The sequence below is a fragment of the Neovison vison genome, chromosome 4 (genome assembly GCF_020171115.1).
Source record: "Neovison vison isolate M4711 chromosome 4, ASM_NN_V1, whole genome shotgun sequence".
NCBI lineage: Eukaryota > Metazoa > Chordata > Mammalia > Carnivora > Mustelidae > Neogale > Neogale vison.
Window position 1 is genome coordinate 64,684,818 of NC_058094.1, and position 26,805 is coordinate 64,711,622.

Here is a 26,805-nt window from a genome sequence, read left to right on the forward strand (position 1 = left end):
AAAGGATTTCCAGAGGGAAAAGAATTTAATAAAAACAAAGCCAGGCTAAATGCTATGAGAAGATTTTAATAATTCATCCTGAATTCTATTCCTACTAATCTTGCATTCACTGCTGTATGCAGCTCTGCCATCCAATTCAGGTTGGCATTAAAACATCTAGACATTAATGCTAATTAAATCTGCCTTTTCATTCTGAAAAACCACATTCTTCTCTTTAATATCAAACAGACGCAGAATCATTCAATACTCTAAAAACATTTTAGATTCTCTTTATTTTGCAAATAAAATCAGAAAAGGCAGGAAATTGTCTAACGTCGATATTGTTGACCATTTCTTGTATTGATTTTAAACATAAATTATAAAAGTGGTATGTGTAATATTTATTCTGATTCACACTGTCAGCTTCTCCCCTTTTTCAGAACCTGAAGGCAAGCCTCCATGTTCAATGCTAAGTGCAGGTGTGGATCTAGTTGGGTTTCTCTCTAGCTGTCTGAATTATAATTATGGAAGGATTATTTTAAGAACAGTCTTTATGTGAGATTTCTAAATCCAATATAAGTTAGCACATTTTATTGTCATGAAAAATGTAAGCATAGCCTTTACTGAGAGATTAAAAGATAATATTAAACTCCCATTTTATTCTGCATAATAGAAAAATAAATCTGTACCATTTTCAACTAGTGTTAACTTTAAATTCAGCATTTGTCATGGAGTATTTGTGGCTATACCTCAGTAAATGTCTGATATGAACTAACTAAAGCTACATTTATTTTGAATAGTAGAAATGGAAAAAATCAAACTACTTTGAAATTTCAACATTCCTTGTGGTCTCAACACACCAACCAGTGATTATGGTAATTATAAAACAGCTGTGGGCCATCAATCTATTTCTCCCAGGTAACATTTGTCAGGTTCTAAAACTGCTCATGGGGTAGCAAAGAGAATAACTGGGACCACCTTGTCATGGTTCTAGGATTAAATGCAGATTTAATTGCATTAACTTTCAGCAAATTAATGTTGAGGTAAGAGGGTATGCTTGTAGTTTCGAAGTCTGAAGTGCCCCCTTCGTGGTCATGGTGCATCCAGTCCTCAGACAGCTATGCTCTTGCACCAGGGTGAGATAAGAACAATAATAATCAAGGAAATGACACTTGGCTGAGGCCACGATGGCCTCGATGCCATTCCTTGAGCTCCCACATTTGCACTGCTGCTCCCCAAGATAGAATGTTCTTTCTTTGAGATATTTGCATAAATATCACTCCTTCATTTCACACAAGTCTCTGATAAAATCCCTTGTTGGATGGTGCTACCCCCCCCTTCTACCCCTCTGACTTCTGTTCTTTTTTTCTGTTTATTCCATTTACCACATTGCATATGTATTTATTTACATTATCATCTGTTACCCCCAACAGGATGCACTCTGTTTGAGAACAGAGACTTTAATTTTTTAATCCTGTACCTCCAGCAACTAGACCAGGGCTGGCACATAATTGGTGCTCAATGCATATTTATTGAGTGAATGAATAATGAATGCATTATTTATTGAGTGAATGAATAAGTGGGAACAGAAGGAGTGAACACGAGTTGATCAGAAGGGAGAGATCACTTCTCTGCTAGTAAACAAATTATGAAATAATATTTTATTCATTTGGTTGCAGATGATATTTTCAATTAAGCTTATTACAGCTTGCATTAGAGCACAGAGTAGTACACAGCCATTAAAATAAAGGAGAAAATTCTGTATATTTTTTCAACCACAGAATATAATACTCCTTTCAGAGAAATAAGGTCTTGCCATACTTTGTAAGCAAGAACACGCTGCGTAAGACTAGGATCCAGGCATACCAAATCGAAATGGAATTTTACAGATGAGAACCTGCTGCCTCAGATCATTTTTCTCCCACTTTTTACCTCTTCACCCTGACTCATCAAACATCACCTTCTTTAGGGAAAGGTTTCCCCATCACAGAGATCTGTTTCCCATCTGCACCTTGGTTTTTGGCTGTAACTTTCTGAGGTCATTTACATTTTCTTGCAGTGGAGGTCTATTTATTCTTATTCTGTTATCTTATTATATCTTCTTCTTATTTTTTTGTTATCTGTTGTTCATACTGTCATGCCATATTTATGCCTCTAACATGAGCATCATTGCTTTGTTATGTCACACAGCTAATAGTCCAACTGCCGTCCTTTATAGAGGTCCAGTACCAAGTAAATCTGACTAAACAATAACACCAATCTCAAAATCTAACTGGCCCAGTTCCAGGAAGAGACTATGGTGGGTGACAGGACACTATTTGCCTACTCAAATTGCAATGAGGACCACATTCTGCTTTATGGTTTCACTTCCTTGTGAAAATGGTGAGGTGACAGAGGAGGAGCATGTGGTCATGGGGAAGGACCTGGCACGGGCTCCTACATGCCCATTTTATAGCTGATGCAGCCGTATGAGTTCCTAAGCCTACCTTGGCCACCTCACACTGAGCACAGCTGCCTAAGAAAAACCACCTGCACTGGACCCATCTAAGATTTCCTCTTCCATTTCCAGGAATGTATATTGTGTGGGCTTCTGGACCTAATTTTGCCAAAAGTAGAAAGGCTGTGGTATCCTCAAGGCAGCACCTACCTCACAATCACTGAATACAGAAACCCAAACCAGCGAAGACAGAAGGTCCATGAAGTACAGTGAAAAAAGTTTTGTTTAGCTACTTGCCAGCTCCTGCCTGGCAAGTTCCTACAATGAAGATAATGGATGTACAAGTTTGTACCTAAAGAATAAATATCTTGTAATATAAATGCAAGGGTGATAAGATTCTGGGCAAATAAGCTACAGTGACATAAATGTGGGATTGCATTCATTTGTATGAATCACCAGCCACCAAACATAAAAATGAAGCCAGAAAACACGGTGTCTCCATGATCTGATTTCCCAAATCTCATTCCAAATACACCCAAGTCCTCTGAACGTTTTCAGTTACCATTTCCTGTAACTAAAATTTAAGCAAGAACCTCCAAACGAAATCGGGCCCAAGAGAGGCCGACATGGCAGGGCAGGTGACATACCTGTGCACGCCGCTGTTACACATGATGATGTGGCAGGCCCCCAGCCGGGAGCACAGCTCCGAGGACACGGACAGCAGCCCCACCCCCGACGCGCTGCAGGCTGTGTTTGCGCAGGCTGCGGTACGCTTGGATCTGATAAACGAGGCTACCAGCCGATAAAGTTCATCCAGAGCATTGAGAGGCCTCATTAGCTGCAGAAAAAAAGCGGCGAACATAAAGCTCCACACATCCGTAGGAAGAAATGCTTGTCGATGGACTACAGTCCACCATTGTTAAAAGGTTTAATGAAGAGTCTAAAATATCTTCCTCGTGGAGGTAACAGCTTTGGAGGCTACAGATATTTGTCTAATAACTACACATTATCTAAGAACAACAGTGGAAAAAAATAAATAGGGGAGCTCTGTGAACAGCAAAGCATCAACAAATGAAGTCATCTCTTTTTACCTTATCTACATAGGCAGCTTTGGATGTGGAGTTGGGTGGTGAGTTTGACTTGTCCAAGTAGAAGGCCCTGTAAGAATCCAAGGAATAGATGGTCATTTATTGCTAGAAACACTAAAATGCATAAAGATGTGGTTTCACTGATTTCCTTTTGAAGACAGATGAATAAACAAGTTGCATGCTAGTATGGGTGGGAGTGCAAAAAAAGTCAATAGTCTTCTGTTAGTAGAAAATGCCTAATGAAGCACCTGGGTGGCTCAGTCAGTTGAGTGTCTGACTCAGTTTTGGCTCAGGTCATGGTCTCAGGGTTGTGAGATGGAGCCCCTGCTTCCAGCTCTGAATTCAGCAGGGAGTCTGCTTGAGATTCTTTCTCTCCCTCTCCCTCTGCCCCTACCCACCCACCTGCCTCCCATATGCTCTCTCTCAAATAAATCTTAAAAAATTAAAAAAAGAAAAGAAAAGAAAAGAACTAAAGCTACCACCAGCTCCATTACACGCTGTGTGGTCTCAGAGACATTACTTAATTTGTGTATGCCTCAATTTCCTCTTTCGTAATTTGGGGATAACATTATCTTCTACTTCACAAGCCTGCTAAGAAGATTAAATGAGTTAATGCAAATAAAACCTTGAGAATAGTACATAGCACAGAGTAAGTGCTCACTAATATTTTCCATAATTAATATTATCACAAAAGTTGAAGAGATAATATTTTCTTGTGACTACTGGTGAACATTATCTAGTTTTCATTCATTGGGCCAGATTATAAAAGTAATACTCAAAAACCTAATTTTAAACCGAGTACTGAGTTGAATTCTTTCATATACTAAGCTAGGCTCAGACTGGAAGTTAGACCCTCTTCAAGCATACTCTTTCTCTTTGTCACCAGGATGTAATGCGGCACCAAGTATTTTAAATACCGGAAATTGAATCTTAGTGACCTGCAATAATTAAACGCAATTTCCAAAGAATTTTGCGGAGTTTTGCTTAGCTCTTGGCACAATACTAAGCTGAAATTGTAAGGAAATGACCCCTGAAGACAGGATACACTTAAGTTAAATTTCATCTACTACTTATTTATGATGAAGTGAAATTATTTTCAAGATGTGAACACTTAGTATCAATGTACCAAAATAAGTTCCACAGTATTAGAATGATTGTCAGACAAGATATTAGAATAAAACTGATTAGACTGATGTTTTGGAGAACCATTTAGAACCTCAAAATACCATCCAGTTATTATCAAATGCATGAGTAGTAGTGGGCAAAATCAGTGAGAGAGACCTTTATGTCCAGAGTCCCCTTCTATGCACGCATGCGCACGTGCACACACATACATGGCTATTCCCATTAGCACTATACCTAGTGTTTTTGTCTTTTTAAGATAAAGTAGCATGGCTTAATCAATTTTTACACTTTAAATTAGGAAAACTTTAGGAGTCACTTCCAAAATGAAAATCAGGCTCAGTCTTAACTGAGAATTAGCTTATCTCTCAAATGCAAACTCAAACAAGAACAAAAATTTAAAAACAGTTCTGCATCCAAAGTTGGGTTATTATTCCTTATATTCATTTGAACTCCTAAAGATTTCCATATACCATCTTGGAACAAATGTGGTGCCTCAAATCTGAAATTCACAGAGATACCTTGACCAGATGTTCCCATGCCTTTCCTCAAGTGTGCTTGGTAGAAGAATCAATAGGGTAGAAAGGAGCACATGAGTCCATGGAAAGTTATTCCCTCAGTCTAAATCCCACAGCTACCTGTTGCTCCTGAGCACATAAGGCTGCCAGGAGTATGAGGACTTCAGTCACCCCGGGCAGTGTTCTGCTTGCAAGGACTGGGTTATGGTGGCATAAACCATTCTCAGGTGGAACATCAGTCAAACACCAAGAAAACATCATTTCATTCAGCTGGCAGAGTCAATTATCTACTAAGAGCACTGGACCAAGAGCAAAATCAAAGGCATCTGAGACATTTAAAAATTTTTGACATCTTCTCCAGTATCAGAAAGAGACAGCAATACTCCAACAGGATTGCTGGTATGAGAAGAGGAAATGAGCCAGACTTGCATGAGGTACAAAAACATGTAATGGGGCTGGGGTTAGGTTAGAATGAATGAGCGACTGAGAGAGGTCAGAGGGGCAGAGTCTGTAGGCAGGGTCTTAACAGGTCCTGACAAAGACTTTGGGTTATTTAAACCTTATTGCTGTGCATAAATATTCATGTTCTCCTGAAAGTTCTGAGTGTCTTTTCATTTCAGTTACACACGTACACATTTAGGCTAATACTATGAAGTACGAAAATTCAGGTATGCACCACCATGTTTTAACAGATCCTGGCACTTGGCACTTTTGCTTCACCTTTTAAAGAAATGAAACATTATAGATACAGGTGAGCCCCTTCTTGCTCACCCTTCTCCACTCCCACTTTTGCTCTGAACTCTCCCTTCCTAAGGTAAATACCACCCAGAAGCTGGCATTTACCACTTCCATGCTTTATAAGGTCACCCACACAGCTGGCCCATGTGGACTGCCAGACCAAAAAACGGCTATGACCATTCTTCCACATCCTTTTTCCCATTGATGTCATGAGAAATTCAACCTTTGGTCTTTTTATTTCAATTTGTATTTATTTGTGGGCCATATTTCTTCTTCTTCTCTTGCATTTTGCATTTTTCTTTTGTGTAGTCTTAACTTCCTTTACATAGAAATTAGTTATGACTTTTTATAGCAAGAGTTAAATTTGGTGACATTTAGAAGTTGCTGTTCTTCTTTACTATTTTTTTTTTTAATCCACACATTTTTTTTCTAGGCTTGCTTCCTCAAAATATTCGGTTTTTAAAAGTTGGATATTCTATTACTATGTTTGATCAGTGTGTCAGTGGTATATGGTGGCATTAAATTCTAGAATCCAAATTACAGGACATTTTCCCCCTCAATAATGCTCTTGGTGTCTGCTCTCAATCTAGTTGCCTTTGCTTTGGGGCTAGTCTGTATTTTTTCTTCGATGGGCAAAGATTTTCTTTTATCCTCAATGTTCTGAAGTTTTACCTCAAGTGTTCAGGCACTGATTTATTGTTGTTTATCCAGATAGGTTCTCAGAGTGTCCTTTCAATGCGAGGAGTCTTGTCTTCAATTCTAAAATAAACTCAGCTATTATTTCTTCCCATAATCTGAAGTTCTCTCTCTCATTCTTTCTCTTTCCTCGCACGTACACTTTTAAAGTCTTATTTTCCCGTGAATGCCTTTTAAGTGATTTCCTAAGTAATAACTTCCAAATGATTAAAAAAAAAGTGTCATTGTCAAGTCTAGAGTTTATACTTTCTCTTTTTTAAATTTAATTTTATTTTCAGTGTCCCAAAATTCACTGTTTATGCAGCACACCCAGAGCTCCATGCAGTACATGCCCTCCATAATACCCACCACCAGGCTCATCCAATCCCCCACCCCCTCCCCTCCAAAATCTACAGTTTGTTTCTCAGAGCCCATAGTCTTTCATGGTTTGTCTCCCCTTCTGATTTCCCCCAACTCACTTCTCCTCTCCATCTCCCAATGTCCTCAGTGTTATTCCTTACGTAGAGTTTATACTTTCTACTGGAAATTTTATTTCAATGGCTGTCTTTCACTTCCGAGATTTCTGCCTATTCTTATTTCATTTCCACCACCAATAGGTAAACTCCCCATGAGGATATGTAGGTATGGTTTTTATTTACTTGGGTTCATTCCTACATCTCTGGCACCCATAAGAGTGTGTGGACCACAGTATAACCTTAAAAATTATTTGTAAATAATTTTTAAGGTTATACTGTGGTCCACAAGCAGCCTCTTTGGAGAACAGTGTGGAGATTCCTCAAGAAATTAAAAATAGAGCTTCCCTATGACCCTGCAATTGCACTCCTGGGTATTTACCCCAAAGATACAGATGTAGTGAAAAGAAGGGCCATCTGTACCCCAATGTTTATAGCAGCAATGGCCACAGTCGCCAAACTATGGAAAGAACCAAGATGCCCTTCAACGGATGAATGGATAAGGAAGATGTGGTCCATATACACTATGGAGTATTATGCCTCCATCAGAAAGGATGAATACCCAACTTTTGTAGCAACATGGATGGGACTGGAAGAGATTATGCTGAGTGAAATAAGTCAAGCAGAGAGAGTCAATTATCATATGGTTTCACTTATTTGTGGAGCATAACAAATAGCATGGAGGACAAGGGGCGTTAGAGAGGAGTAGGGAATTTGGGTAAATTGGAAGGGGAGGTGAACCATGAGAGACTATGGACTCTGAAAAACAGTCTGAGGGGTTTGAAGTGGCGGGGGGGTGGGAGGTTGGGGTACCAGGTGGTGGGTATTATAGAGGGCACGGCTTGCATGGAGCATTGGGTGTGGTGAAAAAATAATGAATAATGTTTTTCTGAAAATAAATAAATTGGAAAAAAAATTATTTGTAAATAAATAAAGCATTAGATCATGACTGTTTTTATTTCAGGATTTTCTACCTTTTTACAGATGCCAATACTTTGTTTATATTTTGAGCATCCAAAATATGCTTTCTCAGACTGTTTCAATATTTTAATTTCTTCCAGTAAAATCTATTCTCAATGGTCGACTTCATTGGCTCATTGGAAAGTGTAAGGCTTTCCCATGTGCTTTGGATTTTTTTTTCTTGTTTGCAGGTTCATTTGAAGTCAGGAGATTTTTTAAAATTTAATTTTATTTAGCTTTTTGATATACCTCCAACCTCCTTCTCTCATTATCCTTCTCTTACAAATGATTTTGTGCTCATTTGGTGCCCAGAACCACCTAGACATAATCAGTTTCATATTGGTAATTCAAGTATTACATTGTGCTGGCATCTGGACTATTACAATTAACATTACTGAACCAATGAGTGATCGGATTCAAGCCCCAGTTTACTGGTGGTGCTGCCTTCTTCCTGCTATATGGGTCATTCTTGGCATCAAAAGATCTAGCGTAAAGTAGTGGGCAGCAGGTTTCTCATTCTTGCTCAGAAGCAGACGAGTCCTCCTCTATGTCCTGGCTTCAACATATAAGGCCAGCTCTGGATCTCCACTCAGTGTAGAAGGACTTCAATCTCTGGAAGTAGTCATTCCGGCCCTTCTGGACACCTTGAGAGGCCTCAGCATAGCTCACTACTCATCACTTGCATTTTCTTTTGATTTGTGGGCCACTGAGATGATAAATCATGAGCTCAGCTGTGACTTTGACTTTTTCTGACTTTGCATTTTACGTAGCAGTACTATATGCTTGGAAAGGAGGTGGTACTTCAGAGCCAGAACTCACAGAGGTACCTTGATGAGATGTCTTCAGGCCTTTCCCTCAAGTGTGCTCAACAGAGAAAGTAAAACAAGTAAAAGAAGTGCACAAGTTCAGGGACAAATTATTTAGTCTCCCAGGGTCTCAAGTACCTTGTTTTTACAATGTATATTAAAGTTGCCTAATATATATATATATATATATATATGGCATAATGTCAAATATTAATCAAAATGAGAAGTACTCAGTACTGTGGTAAACAAATAGGATGCATTCAATAGTTAATAATAACTGCTATTCAAGTGCACACAGTGGGGGGCATCCTCTGGAGCATTTTTAAGGCATAGCAAGGAATAAAAACAAGACCCAAACTTTCTTCTTTCCCTTAAGGCCACCTGTGATATTTTCTGATACACATAAAAATTGAAAATTTAAGTAGGTACTTGGAAAATACATAATTCCATGATCAGGGCACAAAGAGTGGTTCAGTTCTAAAAAGAAATGAATCTTTCTTTAGGTTAAAGAAGACTGTCAGGGCCCATGGGTGGCTCCGTTGGTTAAGCATCTACCTGCCTTCAGCTCAGGTCATGATCCCAGTAGTCCTGGGATTGAGCCTCGCATAGGGCTCCCTGCTCAGTGGGGTGTCTGCTTCTCCCTCTGCCCCTCACCCTGCTCATGCTCTCTCTCTCTCTCTCAAATAAATAAATAAATAAAATCTTTTTTAAAAACCTGACTTGGCAGAAATCTTAAAATTTCCAATGGGGCAAAATCCTTGAAGGAAAAAAAAAGATTTTATGAAGAGAGCCCGGTGAAAAATAACCTTTATAAATTTAACATGTATACATGCCCATATCAAGTGAAACCTTATTCGGAAACAATCTAGTCTTTTCCAAGTTGCTATATAGCAAAACTAAAATAGAAAAAGCATCTAATGATATAACTGCACCCTTCAAAACACTCTTAGAAGATAAATGCCTCCTACAAATACAGAATTACATGTATTTACTAATTCAGACTTGTACAAATAGTTAATATTTGTTAATCCATGATTAAAGAAAGCAAGAAATTATTACAAAACAGATCTATGTGCTGATGAAGTCTAGAGGAGATAACCATGGAATGTAGCCACTTTGTTAGTCTTAAGGAGTTTGTCTAGCCAACATATATTTTAAGTCAACCAATTATTTGTTAGAATTAAAATTCAGACTTGAGGTTGCAACTAATTTTAGGTACTCACTATCAGAAAAATGTCTGTTCAGCCACTTACTTTACCATCCCTAAAGTTTACAGGTATTCACAGAACTTCAGTATTTTCCAGAATATGACAAACTGTTCACAGAAAATAAATTTCGAATGCACTCCCCTTAATTATAAAAGTCTTACAATGCCCCCTAATCAAAATTTATGAGCAAGTTAATGGCAAAATTGGAAAAATGCCCAAACTGACCATAGTTTATTATGCTTCTGAGGTTAGTAAGAATGAAGTCATGGTCCTTTGTCTCATACAGCAAATCTTATTAAGACCGTTTTGCAAGTGCTGCCACTACTTCATAGAGGCTGGACAGTCAGTTTCCTTTCAGGCTAGCATACATCAAACTTGGTTGTACCTTTGTAAATTAACTCTGCCATATAAAATTGATACATTATGATAATATTTTTTCATTTAGTCCCTGTAGAATAAAATACCAATGAAAGGGGTGATAATGTCATAAGTTATAATATGTAGTGATATAAATATACCCAAATCAAATAACTACAGTGAAACTAATCTTGGGCATTTATCTCATAGAATCTAATAGTGGAGACAGGTACACAGGTATCTATAATGCAAGGTAGAACTAACTGACAGGTAAGTTTAAAGGTGAAAAATGTTATTGGGATATACTCGCATGAGGAAGAAGCCAGTCCATATAAATTAGAATATGCCATAAGCGTTGGACTTTGACAGATGGAGGGGATTCTGGATAGGTCAAAATAGGAAAGCAGCATTTCAAATGGAGGCAATACCATGAACAGCAGAACAGATAGAGAAGTGGGTGGAGCCATTCTGGCTGAAGAGCAGGTTCATAGAAGGTAGGAGAGAGAGAATATTGTGCAAGTAGGCTGGTTCCATACTGTGAGGAAATTAAATACTGAGCTGAAGAATTATAATTCATTTGTTAAACAGTGGAGAGAAGCACAACACAGTATACACTTAGCTATCATTAAAAAGGTAAAAATAAATGGAAAGAAATACGTGACACATAAGATTTGAAAATTTAGGGAATTCAGAGCTGCAAGAAATCCTAGAAGAGAAAGAATTATTTGGCATTCAAAATAAGATCATGGTAATGAAAACAGGGAGCTGATGTTTGCCACAAGAGAAAAACAATGAATTTGGGGGAACACTGAGATTATTTATGTAGAGTTATGCAGGCTAATACACTAATTAAAAAATTAGGAAAATGTTTTCTCAACTGGGTAAAGAATTAAGATCATAGCTCTATAGAGACTGGCAGGTACTTCAAAGGGTCAGGTTTTCACACAAAGAGAGACAATGCAACAGCTTTATGTAAAATATTTAAACCTACCATTTTTGTCATAAGGGATTTAAATCAGTGACAAAGAATGTCACATTCTTCTCATCTGGCACCTCTTCCCCCTGCTTTTTCTGGGCAAGTTGGAAGATATCCAATCCAAGAGAGATTATTAAGGAATAAGAGCCACTGGTGCTTTATAAATAAGGAGGAACAACTACAGTATTCAGCTCAGCTCTCTGTGATTTTCCTGTTTTTTTCTCCAGATCATTGCCTATGAGATCACTATTAATAATAATTTATGGGGACGCCTGGGTGGCGCAGTTGGTTGAACGACTGCCTCCGGCTCAGGGCGTGATCCTGGAGTCCCGGGATCGAGTCCCACATCAGGCTCCCAGCTCCATGGGGAGTCTGCTTCGCTCTCTGACCTTCTCCTCGCTCATTCTCTCTCACTGTCTCTCTCTCTCAAATAAATAAAATAAAATCTTTAAAAAAAATAATAATAATTTATGAAAATTTCTTACTTGGGCAGACTCATCTATACTTCTTATAACATCATGTCCTATCCCAAAAATCTAAACTGTATAAGTTAGCTTTTGGATTTTAGCAATTACTCTGCATTTCAAAAAAAGAACTATAACAGTATTTGTTCGGTTACAGGTATTAGTCATTGGTATGGTTAGACATATCATTATTACAATGGCATGACAGTTGACTATAGCTGTGACTGGGTGTCTAATGAGAATTATCGTTAAGCTGCATTGGCCTACTTAACTCAGAAAAAAATCTACAGAAAATATTATTGAAAGAGCTTATTTCTTGTAAAAAGGAAAATCACCAGAGAGGTTCAATCTGTGATCATGGATGGGTAAAAAAAATACTTGATGAATAAGTAGGTGGGAAAATGTTAATTTGTATCTCTATCCTACCCCTACTTGCCTTCCATGACCACAAGCTTTAGCCCTGGAATGTGTTTTACTAAAAGTAATACGAAGAGAAGTCCCAGATAATGAGATAAACTTGTTTATGCTTGGATAAATCTGTCTTCTGGCTTGTCAAAAATGGAGCACCCAAGGTTATAGTCCTTATATAACTTCCCATATCAATAAACAACTTCATTTCTACTTTAGTGTTGGGAAAAGGATTCCTGGAAGGCTAACAAAATAATCCTCATGACCACACAGGGCAACTTTCTCACATTAAAAAAAAAATGGACTTCATTGGTGCCCTGGACAGAGAATTACGGTGTCAGAGGTAGTGGGGCTATGCCGCATTCCTTTTTATTGTTGTTGACACCCTCCTATCCCTCTTTTCCTCTGACACCTTCAATCACTGACTTCCAATTTTTAAAACTGGAAAAACTTCCAATTTTTTAAAAATTAAAATCCAATTGTCTATTTTCCAAACATTCTTCTACTGCGTTCTGATTTTTGCTCTGCTTTTCATGAGTCTGAAAGGGTGATGTTTTTTTCTTACACCTGCAACATACATATATCACCAGGGACTTAGAATGCTGTGTGTGTACATATTTTCTAACGGTAACGCCATACTCTGCTACTACAGGACACAATCTCTGTGGAAATGGACAGAAAAAGTCAATCTCCAAGAAGGAAAACCTTTCAAAAAATAAAGATTAACTATATTAAAAACAAAACATCTCATTACACCAGGAAAAACAGTAGAGTCACGTAACATTTCTATTTTTAAACTAAGTCTACTTAATTTGACAACAGTTACATCTCAAGAAAGTTTGGCACCTCAATATTAAAGGATAATTTTTAGAATTAAAATCATAAGTCTTTTAAGGTTTAAAGTCATAAAAGTCTCAACTGACATGAAGTTGACAGATAAGCTTCTCCTCCTCCACATCTTTCTCTGTATTCCTTATTTGACTCTACCTGGTCTTCAAAATTACCTTTCTAAAGCACAGAGATGAATATTTTATTACCTTGCATAAAGTCATTCAGATTTACCCAGTACCCAAAACCTACAATTTGGGCCTTCAAGACCTCCCCTAGCAATCTATTAACAGACTTCCCTTCCTATCTCTCATCTCTCTCTTTGCCCTGTCACATTCATACTTGATTCCCCCAACACACCATCCACCCCCAGGAAAACTGCCACACCTTTTCTCATATTATACTATCTGCCTGGAATCTCTTCTCACCTCTGCTGCTTGGCAAGATTCTGTTGATCTTCAAAACCCTGCTCAAATATGACATCTTCTTGAAAATTTTCCAAGTGAAAAAAATTTATCTCACTACACGGCACTGGGTTACACTCATTCTATCATCTTTGCTAAATTACTTACTCTCAGAGAGCAGAGAACCATTTTTAAAAAATTTGTCACCCTGGGGTGACTGGGTGGCTCAGTCTGTTAAGCACCTTAGACCCCAGTCATAAACTTGGGCTCCAGGATCAAGTCCCGTGTCCAGGGAATCTGTTTGTCCCTCTCTCTCTGCCCTTACCCCTGCTCCTGTTCTCACTCTCCAAAATAAATAAATAAATAAATAAATAAATAAATAAATAAAATCTTAAAAAAAAAAAACAACCATGTAATCCCATAACCAAAGATAGTGCCTGACATACACACAAAATTTGTCATTCCTTAACCAAAGACAGTGCATCTATACTTGGTATAGCATTGAACTAAATTGAACTCTATTTCATTTGGAGTCTGACATGGGGCTCGTTCACATGATTCATGACATCATGACCTGAGCCCAAATCACAAACTGGACACTTAACCAACGGAGCCACCCAGGTGCTCCAAGAAATATATTAAATGTCTTAGTTTATAGATAAAATGATATTATGCACATTTTAAGAAGGATTATTTGCAGAAAAGATTCTTCTAAGCTTAGAAATATTAGACTACATCTCAATGAACACTGAAAAGCAACACTTAAAGGAAAGCATTTAGCAGTCATTGGAACCTATAATTAGAGAGGAAGGGTGTTTCAATGATCCATCCTCAGTGAGAGACAGCTATGCTCAAGAGAAAAATATACACTGGGTCCCTTGCAAGACTCACACACAGTAGTGTTGTTTCACCTCTAAATGACTAGCAAAAAGGATCCAGCAAAATACTTGCTCATTTATAAATAAGAAAAGATGAAAATAAATATGGATGAAGCACACTTACATTGAGTTTTAAATGTCTAATTCTTAGCTTTTCCACTTTTATACTAGAATCTATAAAAAGGCTGTGCTTCCCTTTATTTTTCAAGGCCCTTACTACAGTACTTAACACAGACCCAGTCACTCAATATTAGCTAACATCATAATAGAGCTGTTTTTCATTCTTCAGAATTTTTAAATTATATATATATATATTTAAGGTATACACTATGATGATCTGATACAGACATATATAGGGAAATAATTACTATAATCAAGGTAATTAACATATCATCTCCTCAGTTACCATTTTTTTAATAAGTGATGACAGATTTCCGTAATTCTTTTTGACCTATTTCTCTTTGCATAATGTTCTCTTGTTCACCCCACTCTCTTCTGGCATGCAAGGTCTCTGATGAGATATCCACTGTACTCATGGGAATCTTGTACATGAGAAATATTATTTCTTCTACTGTTTTAAAATTCTTCTTTGTCTTTGACTTTAGATATTTTTATTTTAATGTGTTTTAGAGAAGATCTTTTTTGTGTTGAAACTTCTGGAAGGCCTATGTGCTTCATATGGATGTCCAAATCTTTCCCTGGACTTGAAGTTCTCAGCAACCACATCTTTGGATAAGCTTTCTGAACTTTTCTCCATCTCTTTTCCTTCTGGGACCCCAGTAATGTGCAGGTTGTTTCTCTTAGTCATATCCTATAATTCATGTTGGCTCTCTTCACTCTTTTGCATCTTTTTTTTTTTTTTTTGGCTTTGTTTTCTTTTTGTTCCTCTAACTGGATAATTTCAAATGTCCTGTTTTTGAGTGCACTGTTTTGTTTTTGTTCTTGTTTTCCCTGCTTGGTTGAATCTGCTGTGGAAGCTCTCTATTAAATTCCAGTTAAGTCATTGCATTCTTTAACTCTAGGGTTTCTGTTTTTTGTTTTTGTTTTTAATGGTTTCTATTTTTTTTTTGAACATCTTATTTTGTTTATGTATTGCTTTCTTATTTAGTTGTCTGTATTTGCTTGCACTGTGATTCACTGAATTTCTTTAAGAGAATTCTGAATTTTCTGTCCAATAGTTTATAGATCTCCATGATTTAGGGTCAGTTATTGGAGCTTTATTAATTTACTTTTGTGGTGCCATACTTTGATTATTCAAGATCCTTATGGTCTTGTTTGGTATCCCTTATGGTCTTGGTGTCTGTGCATTTAAAGAGGTAGACAACTCTTCCAGTCTTTACAAACTGCCTTCAGCAGGGAAAACTTTTTACCAGCTAGACCATCCAGAGACTCTAGGATAAGAGGGGACATCTGGTAGGGTCCATGGATGAATAAGTCTGATGCCTTGGTCAGCAGGCAAGCAGGGGTAGTGCTTAGGTTCACAGGGTTCCACAGGAGCCCACTTGGAGCCTGAGGTCATGGGGGTTGGTCTGGGACTGATGTAGGCCTGATCTTGGGATTATGGTGAAGTTGGGTGCTCACATCACTCTTTTCTCTCCATGGGGAATGTGTATCTCTTTATCCTGGGTTAGCCAGGTTGAAGGGAGGGCTGATGGGGGTAATATAATGCATATTTTCTTATTTCTGTGATCCACTCAGGTGCTATAATCCTTCACCTAGTATCTTTTGCTCCTGTTAAGGTAATTTTGTTCACGGATATTTGTTCAAATTAATGTTTTTGTAAGTGGAGGGAACTGGAAACTACTGTACCATCATCTTGCTTGCATCATTTCCCATTATTATTCATTATTTAAGACCCATGTTGCACATCACCTCCTCTCTCAAACTTCCTCAGTATCTTCAGAGTCAAAGGCTCCTCCATTTCTTCAGCACCTAGTACCTTCCCTAATGTTGATATCTATTGTTGTGTACTGCGAGGATTTGTTTACATGTTTCTTTCCCCCCAACTACTAGCACCTTGAAGACAGAGCCAATGTACAGTTTATCTTTATTACTCAATTATCTTGCATAGCACCACCCACAACTATGAGTGTTCGATATATTTTGGTACAGTAAATAAACTTCCTAAGGTACCTAAATTAAATTTCCTAAATTTATTGATAAGTGACAGCTCTAAATCATTTCCAAAGAAAATGGGTCTTCTTTCAGAAAAAGGAAGTCTGTGCCAGAAAGAATTGGAAATCATCTATCATGACCAGTAACTACTGGTCAAGAAAATGTTGCCAAGCATAAGTTTCCTCCATTAGAAAAAATATATATACTCACTATTTTGTTTAAGAACCTTATAATAGGAAAAAGACAACTGTACGAAAAAGACCGCCCTATCTTCAACTTCCAAAGTACATAATTAAAACCATTTGAGGCAATGTGGAACTGTTACTTTTTTTTTTTTAAAGATTTTATTTATTTATTTGACAGAGAGAGATCACAAGTAGGCAGAGAGGCAGGCAGAGAGAGAGGAAGGGAAGCAGGTCCCCCGCTGAGCAGAGAGCCCAATGTGGGACTCGATCCCAGGACCCTGAGATCATGACCTGAGCCAAAGGCAGCGGCTTAACCCACTGAGCCATCCAGGCGCCCCTGTTACTGACTTCTAAGATATTAAGGCAGACAACTATTCAGAGGTGAGTCTCTTACAAATAAATGTAGACATATGCTTCAGAGAGAATGGCAGGGAAAAGGTAATAAAACTAGAAATACGGATACACAGAAATTAGAAAGACGTCATTAGCAGAATATGGTAAATGAAAAATGCATTAATTAATTAAAACTCCCTTTGGGACTGTCTTTTGGTTAATTTCATTCCTCAGATGAGCAAAATGATCAAAGATAAGTTTTAAAGAACTATTTGGAATTGAATATAATCTCCATGAGGGCAGGGACTACATCATTTCACTTATGACTTATACCAAAAACACTGCCTGACCCAAAGCAGTTGTTCAGTAAATATTTTTGAATGAAGCATAAGTAAATAATTTAAGGGCAAATGAGAATCAGCTTTGCTTAACAAGGAGGACTCTCATGCACTACTGAGTCCTTCCCACAAAGAACAGTAAGTTCAGTCAACTTAATTCTTAACTAGATGAACTAATGAGAATAAATTTGCACTGACTCTGAACCTTTTAGATACTGTCTGATAACCTCCTTCCCCTTCCATTTAAATTTCTCCTAAAGAAGTCTAATTTGTTAATCCCACTTCCAAACCTGCAACCCACTCCCCTCAGTTGATTGTAGCCAGATCTCTACCCTTACCCTTTACAAATCATTCTGCCTAACGATGTCAATGACAATGACTTTATACTGTCCAATCCCAGACATTGTTTTCTCAATCTCTTCTTATATAGGAGTCACCCTCAATTCTCTATTCACTAAGTCTTTTAACATTAGCCTTGTGCTTTGTTGGTTTTCACACATTCACTTAAGCTTGCCTTTTCTGCCTCCCTCCATGAGCTCGTCTTCCTTACCTGTTTTCTGTCCTACCGCACTATTCTCACTCTGAACACTCTCTTGAGTCTTTTGTTTTTTCCTCCAAGAGACCCAAATATGCACATCTCTAAACTCCAGATTGTGTATTTCTTCATTTGATCAATAAGCAATAATCATAATTTGTTCATTTGTTCAATAGACATTAATAATAAACAATAAGTTGGGTACAGTGGCAGGTTTTGTGGATAAAAGAATGAAAATAAGACAATTATTTACTTGCAAAGAAGCTACATTTGAGAGAGGACAATAAACAGGTAATTACAGTCAGCATGATCAGTGATCTAAAATAAAAAGGTTTAGTAGAGTGCTAAAGTGAACATTATGACAAGTAGCCCTTAGGCAAAGGGAATGAAGGGTCTTTACAGCATAAGGAGAACCTTAAGAGTGGAAAAAAAAAGAATAGTCCATTCAGGCCATGGACTTTAAATCTGTAGAAAGCTACTTATCTTCTGGAGAGAAGGGAAGACATGAGAAATGGTCTTTCTTCCTAATCTCCCAACTGCCATTGGGAGATTACTCAGCAGATATAAGCAGTAGTTGAATGAATAAATGAAAGAAAATAAAAGGAAGGATATAAAAGAAAGAAAAGGAAAAGAGGGTAAAGAAAGGAGGAGGAGATAGATAAGACAGATAAGAAAGAGAGGGTAGGTGTGAGGGAGAAGGGAAAGAGAGAAAGGGAGGTAGAGAGATAGCTCTATCCCTTAATTGTCATGGATCTGCTATGTTGTATTAAATAGAAGAGAAGAAGTAAATGATGTGAAACTTAAAAGACCTCCCTCTTGTCCTTATTGTTGATAAACTTACTGTAAGTCTCCCCTAAATCTTCTGAAAACTTTATGGCATTTAGGGACTTGAGAGTAAAACAACAACAAATCAAAACAACTCATCCTATACTATGGTTTTCTATACATAAGAATGTGTGGTCAGTACTTTCACTCAGTTACTTTGAAAATATTTTTTGAACATCTTTTTGGGTATAAAGCAGTGTTCCATGTTTTAGTGATAGATCCATGAACAGGTTCCTTTAGAAACTTGCATTCTGGTACACATGAGGTGTGAACTTGTCTTTCCTTCCCTGGTAGGGTCTGAAGAACCTGACTACAGCAGGCCTTCTCTATGGGAAAACAGAAGCTCTCAAAGCTGGCTCTTCCTACATCTGCTTCTCTCATATAGTCCAACGCTGGCCCCAGTGTTGACTTCAGCAACATTTCTTCACCCAGACACAAGGCAAGTTTACTCTCCTTCCTTCAGAATCTGCCCTCAGCTCCCTTTTCAGTTCTCATCCTTGTTTAGGGAGCACACACAAACATATGAAAGGCCAAAGCTACATCTCGCACTAGTAACTATTTATTTGAAATCCCAGCCTATGTCTTCTAGCTTAGTGCTGCTCAAAATGTGGTCTGAAGACTTAAGTAAATAATTTGTCAGCAAAAAGTTAGAAACTGTATAACAATTTACATGGTATCAACATCCAAAGCATTTAAAAGCACTTGTTTTATTGAACAAGGTTCAGACCAGTACAGTACAGTAAGTCACATGTGCTGTGAGTCACAAAACAATCATGCACAGGAGGGCCCCACTGCACTAAGTGATATTTGAAGGTTAGTTGGTCGGTTATGAACCAAAAGTGTTTAAAAATTGAATACAAACATAAGAATTTGTTTTTATTTAAAACCCATCACCTCTACAGTCATTTTAGTTATTAATCAGAATTTTTTAAATTGATGGTTTAACATCATCTAAATTAGAAACATAAAGCATTATATTTATCCATAATTTACAGGTGACAATATAATTTCATTGGATTTTTGTTAAGAAATTGCTCTTTATTTTTTCCTTCCCTTCCCATCAACATATCTCTGTAAGATTTGTTTTCTTCTATTATATGAGTTATTAAAACAGGCATGGAGAGAGTTTAAGTGTACATCTCCCCCTGCAAACTATACTGAAATCCTAACCTAGATAAGATACTAAGCAAGAAACTAGCTCATTTCTCCTACTAAAAGCTTTAAATATTGATAGACACAGTGTTCAAAGTATACATAAAGAATTAAATATGGGGAATCACAATTTCACTCATAATTTGTATTTATTTACTTATTTTAAAAACATTTACTTATTTTATTTAGAGAGTAGGGGGAAGAAGAGAAGGAGAGAGAGAATCTCAAGCAGACTCCCCACTGAGCAGAGAGCCTGATGCACGGCTCAATCTCACAACCCTGAGATCAGGACATGAGCTGAAATTAAAGTTGGAAGCTTAACTGCCTGAGTCACCCAGTCATCCCTCATAAATTTTATCTTTGAGTGCAGAATAACATGAATGGCTTTAATGACAATCTTTCATTAATGGCCTAAAGAATATGGTAGTATTCATGATGCAGTGAAGCAGAGCTGAATGCCATTATGTTCCATTTGGCTTTTATTTCCACAGTGTATAAAAAAGTTCCTGCTCCTAGTACTCTCATTTAAGGTGCTTCGAAGTGTTCTGCCACCTTATCCATAGTGGAGCTGGGCAGCCATCTTTTCTGCCTTTGGGCTAAATCCAGGACTGGAAGCACGGTGAGGGCTATACATCCTCTGGATAATTTTCCACCATCATCTCTTAACCTCTTAGCTTTCTGGTATGAAATCAAGCGCAGTATCTGGCTTATTCTCAGGATTATTTCTGTGGACAAATAAGGACCTTCTAGCTCCATTTTGCATAGCTTTTTAGGCAAGTTCCCTCTCTGTCTCACTGGAAGATAGTTCCCCATTGCCACTGGGCAATGGAGGTCAGCTGTCCCAATACACAAAGACCTTGGAGAAACCAATATGCTTTCTTCCACGAAAATCCATCTTCAGATACAAGTCTTCACGATTTGTTACTCTTCACATTAAGCAAATATTGAAGATTGTATGCATCTCCTCTCAGCTAATACAGCAGCTTATGAAGCATCACTAGCTCCAGTGGACAAATAAGGAAATCAAGGCTCAGAGTTATTAAGAATTTGACCTAAATTGTACAACTAGTCAAGGTAAGAGTGGGGAATGAATCCAGGTTTGACTGACTCTCCATCCTCTGGTGTAATAATGAAGCAGGCAATTCCAGATCAATAGCACTTTGTTTCTTCTTATTCATTTTACTGTAGAAATTCCGTATTTACAAACTAACTGAAATTTTTTTCCCATAACCTAAATCCACCTGGTCTATTAAGAATGTTTCTGCTTTTTCTCACTTGGCCCATAAGAAATGCTACGTATGTCATTAGATCTACTAAAAATGCTTCTCCATAAGACTAGCAAGGGATTTGTTCATCTATTATCTTCCATTGTGTTTTCTGAATGTGTCTAATTTTACATCTGAGTTCACTAATATCTCAAGTAGGTGAAGTTCAAAGCTTTCACAAACTGAAGCACATCTAAGAGGCTTTTAACTTATGAATGTATACATAATTATATAAAATATGCTATGAATGGAATAGAACTGTGGGCTTTTAATCTTACATGACTAAAATATTAATATTTGAATAGGCAAAGGAAAATATTCTAAGTTAGGTATTTTCTATCCTAAGTTGAGTATTATCCTATTTAATATTTAATTATAATGTATCATTCCATAATTTTAATTATATAGTATTATATGTAATGTTACATGGTACATATTTCAATACTTAATTTTGGAATTTGATGCAAAGAACATGGCTGATATCCATTTTGATGCCTTTTAAAATGTATGCAGATGATTTCTCCTTCTCTGACAGTGTGTAATATTCGATGCGGTGTATTCATTGCAAGGACAAAAACACATTAGTGAGTTTGATTCACAGCCAAACTCTAGAGAGATACTTTCTTTTGTTTTCAAGCAACAGTGAGATTCAACAATTTTAGTCCCTTTTGCCTTTTTCTTCTACTCTGGTCTTTGTCGGATCTTCTTCTCTAGTTCTACAGCTGTGGAAACCTCCCTTTTCAGAGAAAACAAACCAGAATTCTTCTGTTTCCCTTAAAACACTTCAAAATTCTCCTTTTTTTCAAAGAAGATTTCACGTGTTTGTGTTGTATGTAACTATTCTTCCATAGTTAAGTAATTAAAATTCCATTAAATCATTTTCCCAAGTCACACCCAGGATTACTGGGATCATTTGTTACTTTGGAGAAGTACTGGAACACTGTAACAAAAGCATACATTTTAGAGCTGGAAATAACAAGTTTGAGCCTTTGCCCCTCATTGCCAGTTGCCTGACTTGGAGCAATTCACTTCACCTCTCTGTATATGTGGCACTGTTACCTGGGAAATCTCATATATGATTTTGGTTTCATCTATTTACCTCTATATGAGGTAAATGAGTGTCTCCAGCCTACTGGATAGAGCCTCTTGAATGTAAATGCTCCCTCTGAAATCCAGTTCATTTCCATATGTTGCCACTCCCCGTCTTGAAGGCCCTTCTTCTCGTTTCCTCACTATATCAGACAATGATCCAGGTGTCCAATCCAGTGGGTCTCCTTTTCCCTCCATATGTAATTCAATGAGGGAGACTTTCTCAGATATTTCTAAAATCTATGCCTTCCTCTCCATCTTCATTTTTGTCTTCTCAGGGTTATTACCCCTTGCCAAAATGATCTTAGTAGCTTCCTAACCAGTCTCTCTGACTCTAGTCTTGTTCTCACTCCTAATTTGTCCCCACTGGTATCACCAAAGTGCTCAGTTTAAAATGCATACTGCCCTCCCCCTACCCCGGCACAGTGGTCCTCCTCCTGCCCCACCCCTGCTTCCTTTTTGCCCTGCCTCCTGTATTGCCCTATATGTTTCTACAGGTCTTTGCTCATAATGTTCCCACCTCCTGAGATAGCTTCTCTCCCCTTCTTCTCCTGGCCCACTGGCCATAATGTGTCAGAGCATCCCATCCCGAGCTCCTCGGTCTTCCCTAGGTGGTGTTCTTCTGTGTTTCTGGGCATCCTGTTACCTCCACCATGGTGTTAGTAGGGTATTTTGAAATAGCCTGTTTACCACATTCACTCTTCCTCTCCTTTCAGATTCTTAAGGACGTACTGCCTGATTCATCTCTGTATTTTCCATGCTATATCACATTCCTGAATTTGCATATAAGGGTGCAATAAATATTGTTGAACTATGAAGAATATACTCAAAACAGAATGGGAATGGCTAGGAAGATTCTTTCATCATTGACATTACAATTCCATACCATTCTCCAAATACTATGTTGAAGTCATCATGGTGTCGGTCAGGAGCCCATTGCTGTTTATATTCTGTTTCCTAGCTGGGTTGCCTCAGCTTTTGACACATACAAACATTTATTAGTCATCTATTAACAGATAACTTAACAGCAATGATAAAAGAAAAAGACAAAGGAAAAAGAGAAACAGAAACACATACAAAGAATAAAATGCATCATGTGATAAATGTTATAATAGAGCTGTACAAGGAAATATAAAGAAAAAGACTAATTTATGGGACCTGGTGAGACCTCTTGGGGCATGAATTTGGGGGTGTGCCAGGAAAAATGGAGAAGAAATGGCCAAAAAAGTTTAGCTAATTTGAGTCATTCTGGCTGAAATTACCAAAAACCAAGCAAAAATATATTTGATTTTCTTCCTGTATGACTGACAGAATGATACAAACTTGAATCTATAGAAGAGAGAACTTTGCCCTCAGTTGAAGTTGGGTGGTCCATGTTACTAGACAGCTAATCTTATAAACATAATGTTCTGTGTTTCACACAAATAATGATCTTTAGTGAATCTACCTAAAATTCTTTTAAGTCATAGTTATGTCTTTTGAATCAAAAGTTCTAGACCCAAGCTAAATTTCCTGACCGGTATCAGGGCAAAGTTTCCATGGTACATCTACCAGACAAAAGAAGTTTAAAATGTCAGCAAAAAGGCAATGAACTAAAGAAATAGGAAACAATTCACAGAAGAGCTTGACTAAGATGACTTGAATATAATTTTTTAAGACTGTCCTTGTGATGAGTTAGAAACGTCAGCAGAGTTAAAAATAAAAATCGATCTTGCTTCCATAAGCACTGACAATTTTTCCTCACAGAGTATATTTCCCTAATTCTTCTGTGTATGCTTTGTGACACTTCTAGCTCTCATTTATTCCAAAGGAAATTCTAAGCAAAAAGAACTTTGATCTTCCCTTTGCTTTGATGAAAACAATAGCTTTTTTTTTTTTTTTTTTTTTTACTTTGAGATAGAGGCAATTTTCTTCAAAGGTTTTTTCTTTTCTTTAAAAGATGATTTTGTTTTATCTTTCTGCTTTCACTACCAAACTGCATCTTTTTTTATTAATATTTTTATTAACATATGATGTATTATTTGCCCCAAGGGTACAGGTCTGTGAATTATCAGATTTACACATTTCACAGCACTCACCATATCACATATTCTCCCCAATGTCCATAACCCAACTACACTCTCCATACCGATTCCTCCCACAGAAACCGTCAGTTTCTTTTGTGAGATTAAGAGGCTCCCGGGTGGCTCAGTGGGTTGGACCACTGCCTTCTGCTCAGGTCATGATCTCAGGCTCCTGGGATCAGGCCCCACATCGGGCTCTCTGCTCAGTGGGAAGCCTGCTTCCCTCCTCTCTCTCTGCCTTCCTCTCTGCCTATTTGTGATCTCTGTTTGTCAAATAAATAAATAAATACATAAATAAATCTTAAAAAAAAAAAAGTCTCTTATGGTTTGTGTCCCTCCTGATCTCATCTCGTTTCATTTTTCCTTCCCTACCCTGAATACCTCCCACCCTGCCTCTCAAATTCTTCATATCAGGGAGATAAAAGATTGTTTAAAGATGATCTGCTTCTCCTTGTCAGTCAGAATATCTATTCATCCTTGATAAATATTATCACAATGAAAGATTTATCACAAAAATGTGAAAACACATAATTAATTTGAATCTCATTTGCTGTCCTTATTTAAAACCTGCATTAAAAATTCCCTTAAAGTAACATAAAAATAAATATTAGACATAATTACAGCTTCTCAAGAACAAATGAATTCATCTGAATGCAGACAAGATTAAGTACAGTCCAGATAAATTAAAGACTACATGCATAAATATATATGCAGCCACATCTCAGTCTCAGAAAGCAACGGTGGCAACATTTAATAGAATTACAGTATTTCTCAAATAAAGAAGAGATATGTTGTTCTGCAAGTGTCATTATAATTTCAACCTTATCAGATCTTGTCCCATGTGAAATTTATGAACCTTGGCTACACTGGTAATTTTCTTGAGAGAGAGGTATCCAACAGAGTCAGCATCTGTACCCTTCAAATAGCACTTAATCTTCTGGATATAAAAAGAAGTAGCCTGGATACTGGAATAAATTCAATAAAATGCTAATAGCACAAAAATAGAAGAACCATTACATTGCAATTAACCTGATTTCCAATTCAATTCAACTATTTTTATGGCGCTTACTACGTAACAAGCACAGTGGAGAACTAGGGTTGGTTGCCCTCAGATGTACTGAGCAAGACAGGTAAATACCACTCAAGTCCAAGTAAAACAAATGAAATCAAAGAAATTATTGTCTTAAAAAAGAAAGTGATTAGTTTTAGCTGAGGCTATAACTGAAGGCTTCCTGCAGGAAGATAAATTTGAGATGGATCTTAAATAATTATACTCTTTCAGCACATGGAAAGAGCTGAAGCATGCCCTGGGTGACAGCTGGCTTAAAGAAATTGAGGAAGAACTGTTAGTGAAGGAAGTATGGGAGTGATTCTGTTCACACATCTGTCTCACGCCCCTCTTCCTCTTGAATTCTAGTCAACACACACTTTATAATTTCTCCTTCCCCCTTTAGGATTTTTACACATGCTCTTCCCTCTGCTAGGAAATACCCCTTCTGCACACCTTCATCTCCCATTCCCTGTCCCTTAAACACTGCAAGCCCATGCAACCCCATCTCCTTCAGGTCGCTGCATAAATGTCACTCCCTCAAAGCATTCATTCCCAAAACCTTCAACAGTCTTCCCATCCCACCCCCAATTAAGATTGATTCCCTTCTTATACACCTACATAGTACCTTACACATTCTCTACATACATTTTTCACATATTGCTGTAAATTATTAGTAAAAATTTTGTTTAATATTTATCATAACCCACAGGCAAAATTTTCCTGTGTGACAGCATCATCTTGTGTACTGCAATGGCCCCAATGTGAAGAGTGATCCCTGGTGTCTGGTGAGCATGCAGGGTTTCTTTCTTCTTTTTCTCTTTTATTTAAACTTTATTTCATTTTTCCAGTGTTCCAAGATTCATTGTTTATGCATCACACCCGGTGCTCCATGCAATACGTGCCCTCCATAATACCTAACACCTGGTAGGTATTACCTACCCCTCATCCCCCTCTAAAACCCTCAGTTTGTTTCCCAGAGTGAATAAATATCAGTATCCAGCAGTTCCTTTAGATATACACTGTGTGAGAATTTGGCACTTAGGTATAATTTATATTCTGTAAATGTTAAATCCTTTATATAATTCATATATAGAAAAGGATTCTAGAAACTTTTAAGCCTTATAAATGAATTCAAGTTTTTTGTAGACTTAGATGTTTTTCTCTTGCTATTGAAGAATCACTTCTAATATAAAACAAAATTTACAACCTGGAAACTGTGTTCCTGGTTTGAAAACAGAAAGAGATTGAATATACACATTGAGTTTACAACTTGTCTTACAGAAACAGAAATATGGATGCATCTTAAAATATTTAAAAAAATGAAACTCAGCTGAAGGACAGAATGAGAAACAAACATAAAACTGCTATAGAGGAGATAAATATGCATCTGGAATGTTTCCAGTTAATTTAAAAAAATCGTATCACTTAATAACTCAAAAACCTGCAGCTTTATAAAGAAAACAATTGGAAGACAAAGACATTATTTATATTCTATTTAATGTTCTCTCTGTCTCGTTCTATCTCCTTCTCCCTCC

At 37.3% G+C, this 26,805-nt stretch overlaps 1 protein-coding gene across 1 annotated transcript in view; it reads right to left on the minus strand.

Moving 5' to 3' along the window:
* PREX2 (phosphatidylinositol-3,4,5-trisphosphate dependent Rac exchange factor 2) overlaps positions 1-26,805 on the minus strand; it is a 297,053-nt gene that overhangs the window by 47,097 nt on the left and 223,151 nt on the right. The window contains exons 36-37 of the mRNA XM_044245489.1: positions 3,508-3,574; positions 3,064-3,254 (exon numbers count right to left, since the gene is read on the minus strand). Of these exons, the coding sequence (XP_044101424.1) occupies positions 3,064-3,254; positions 3,508-3,574 (258 nt within the window). The remainder of the gene's footprint in view (positions 1-3,063; positions 3,255-3,507; positions 3,575-26,805) is intronic.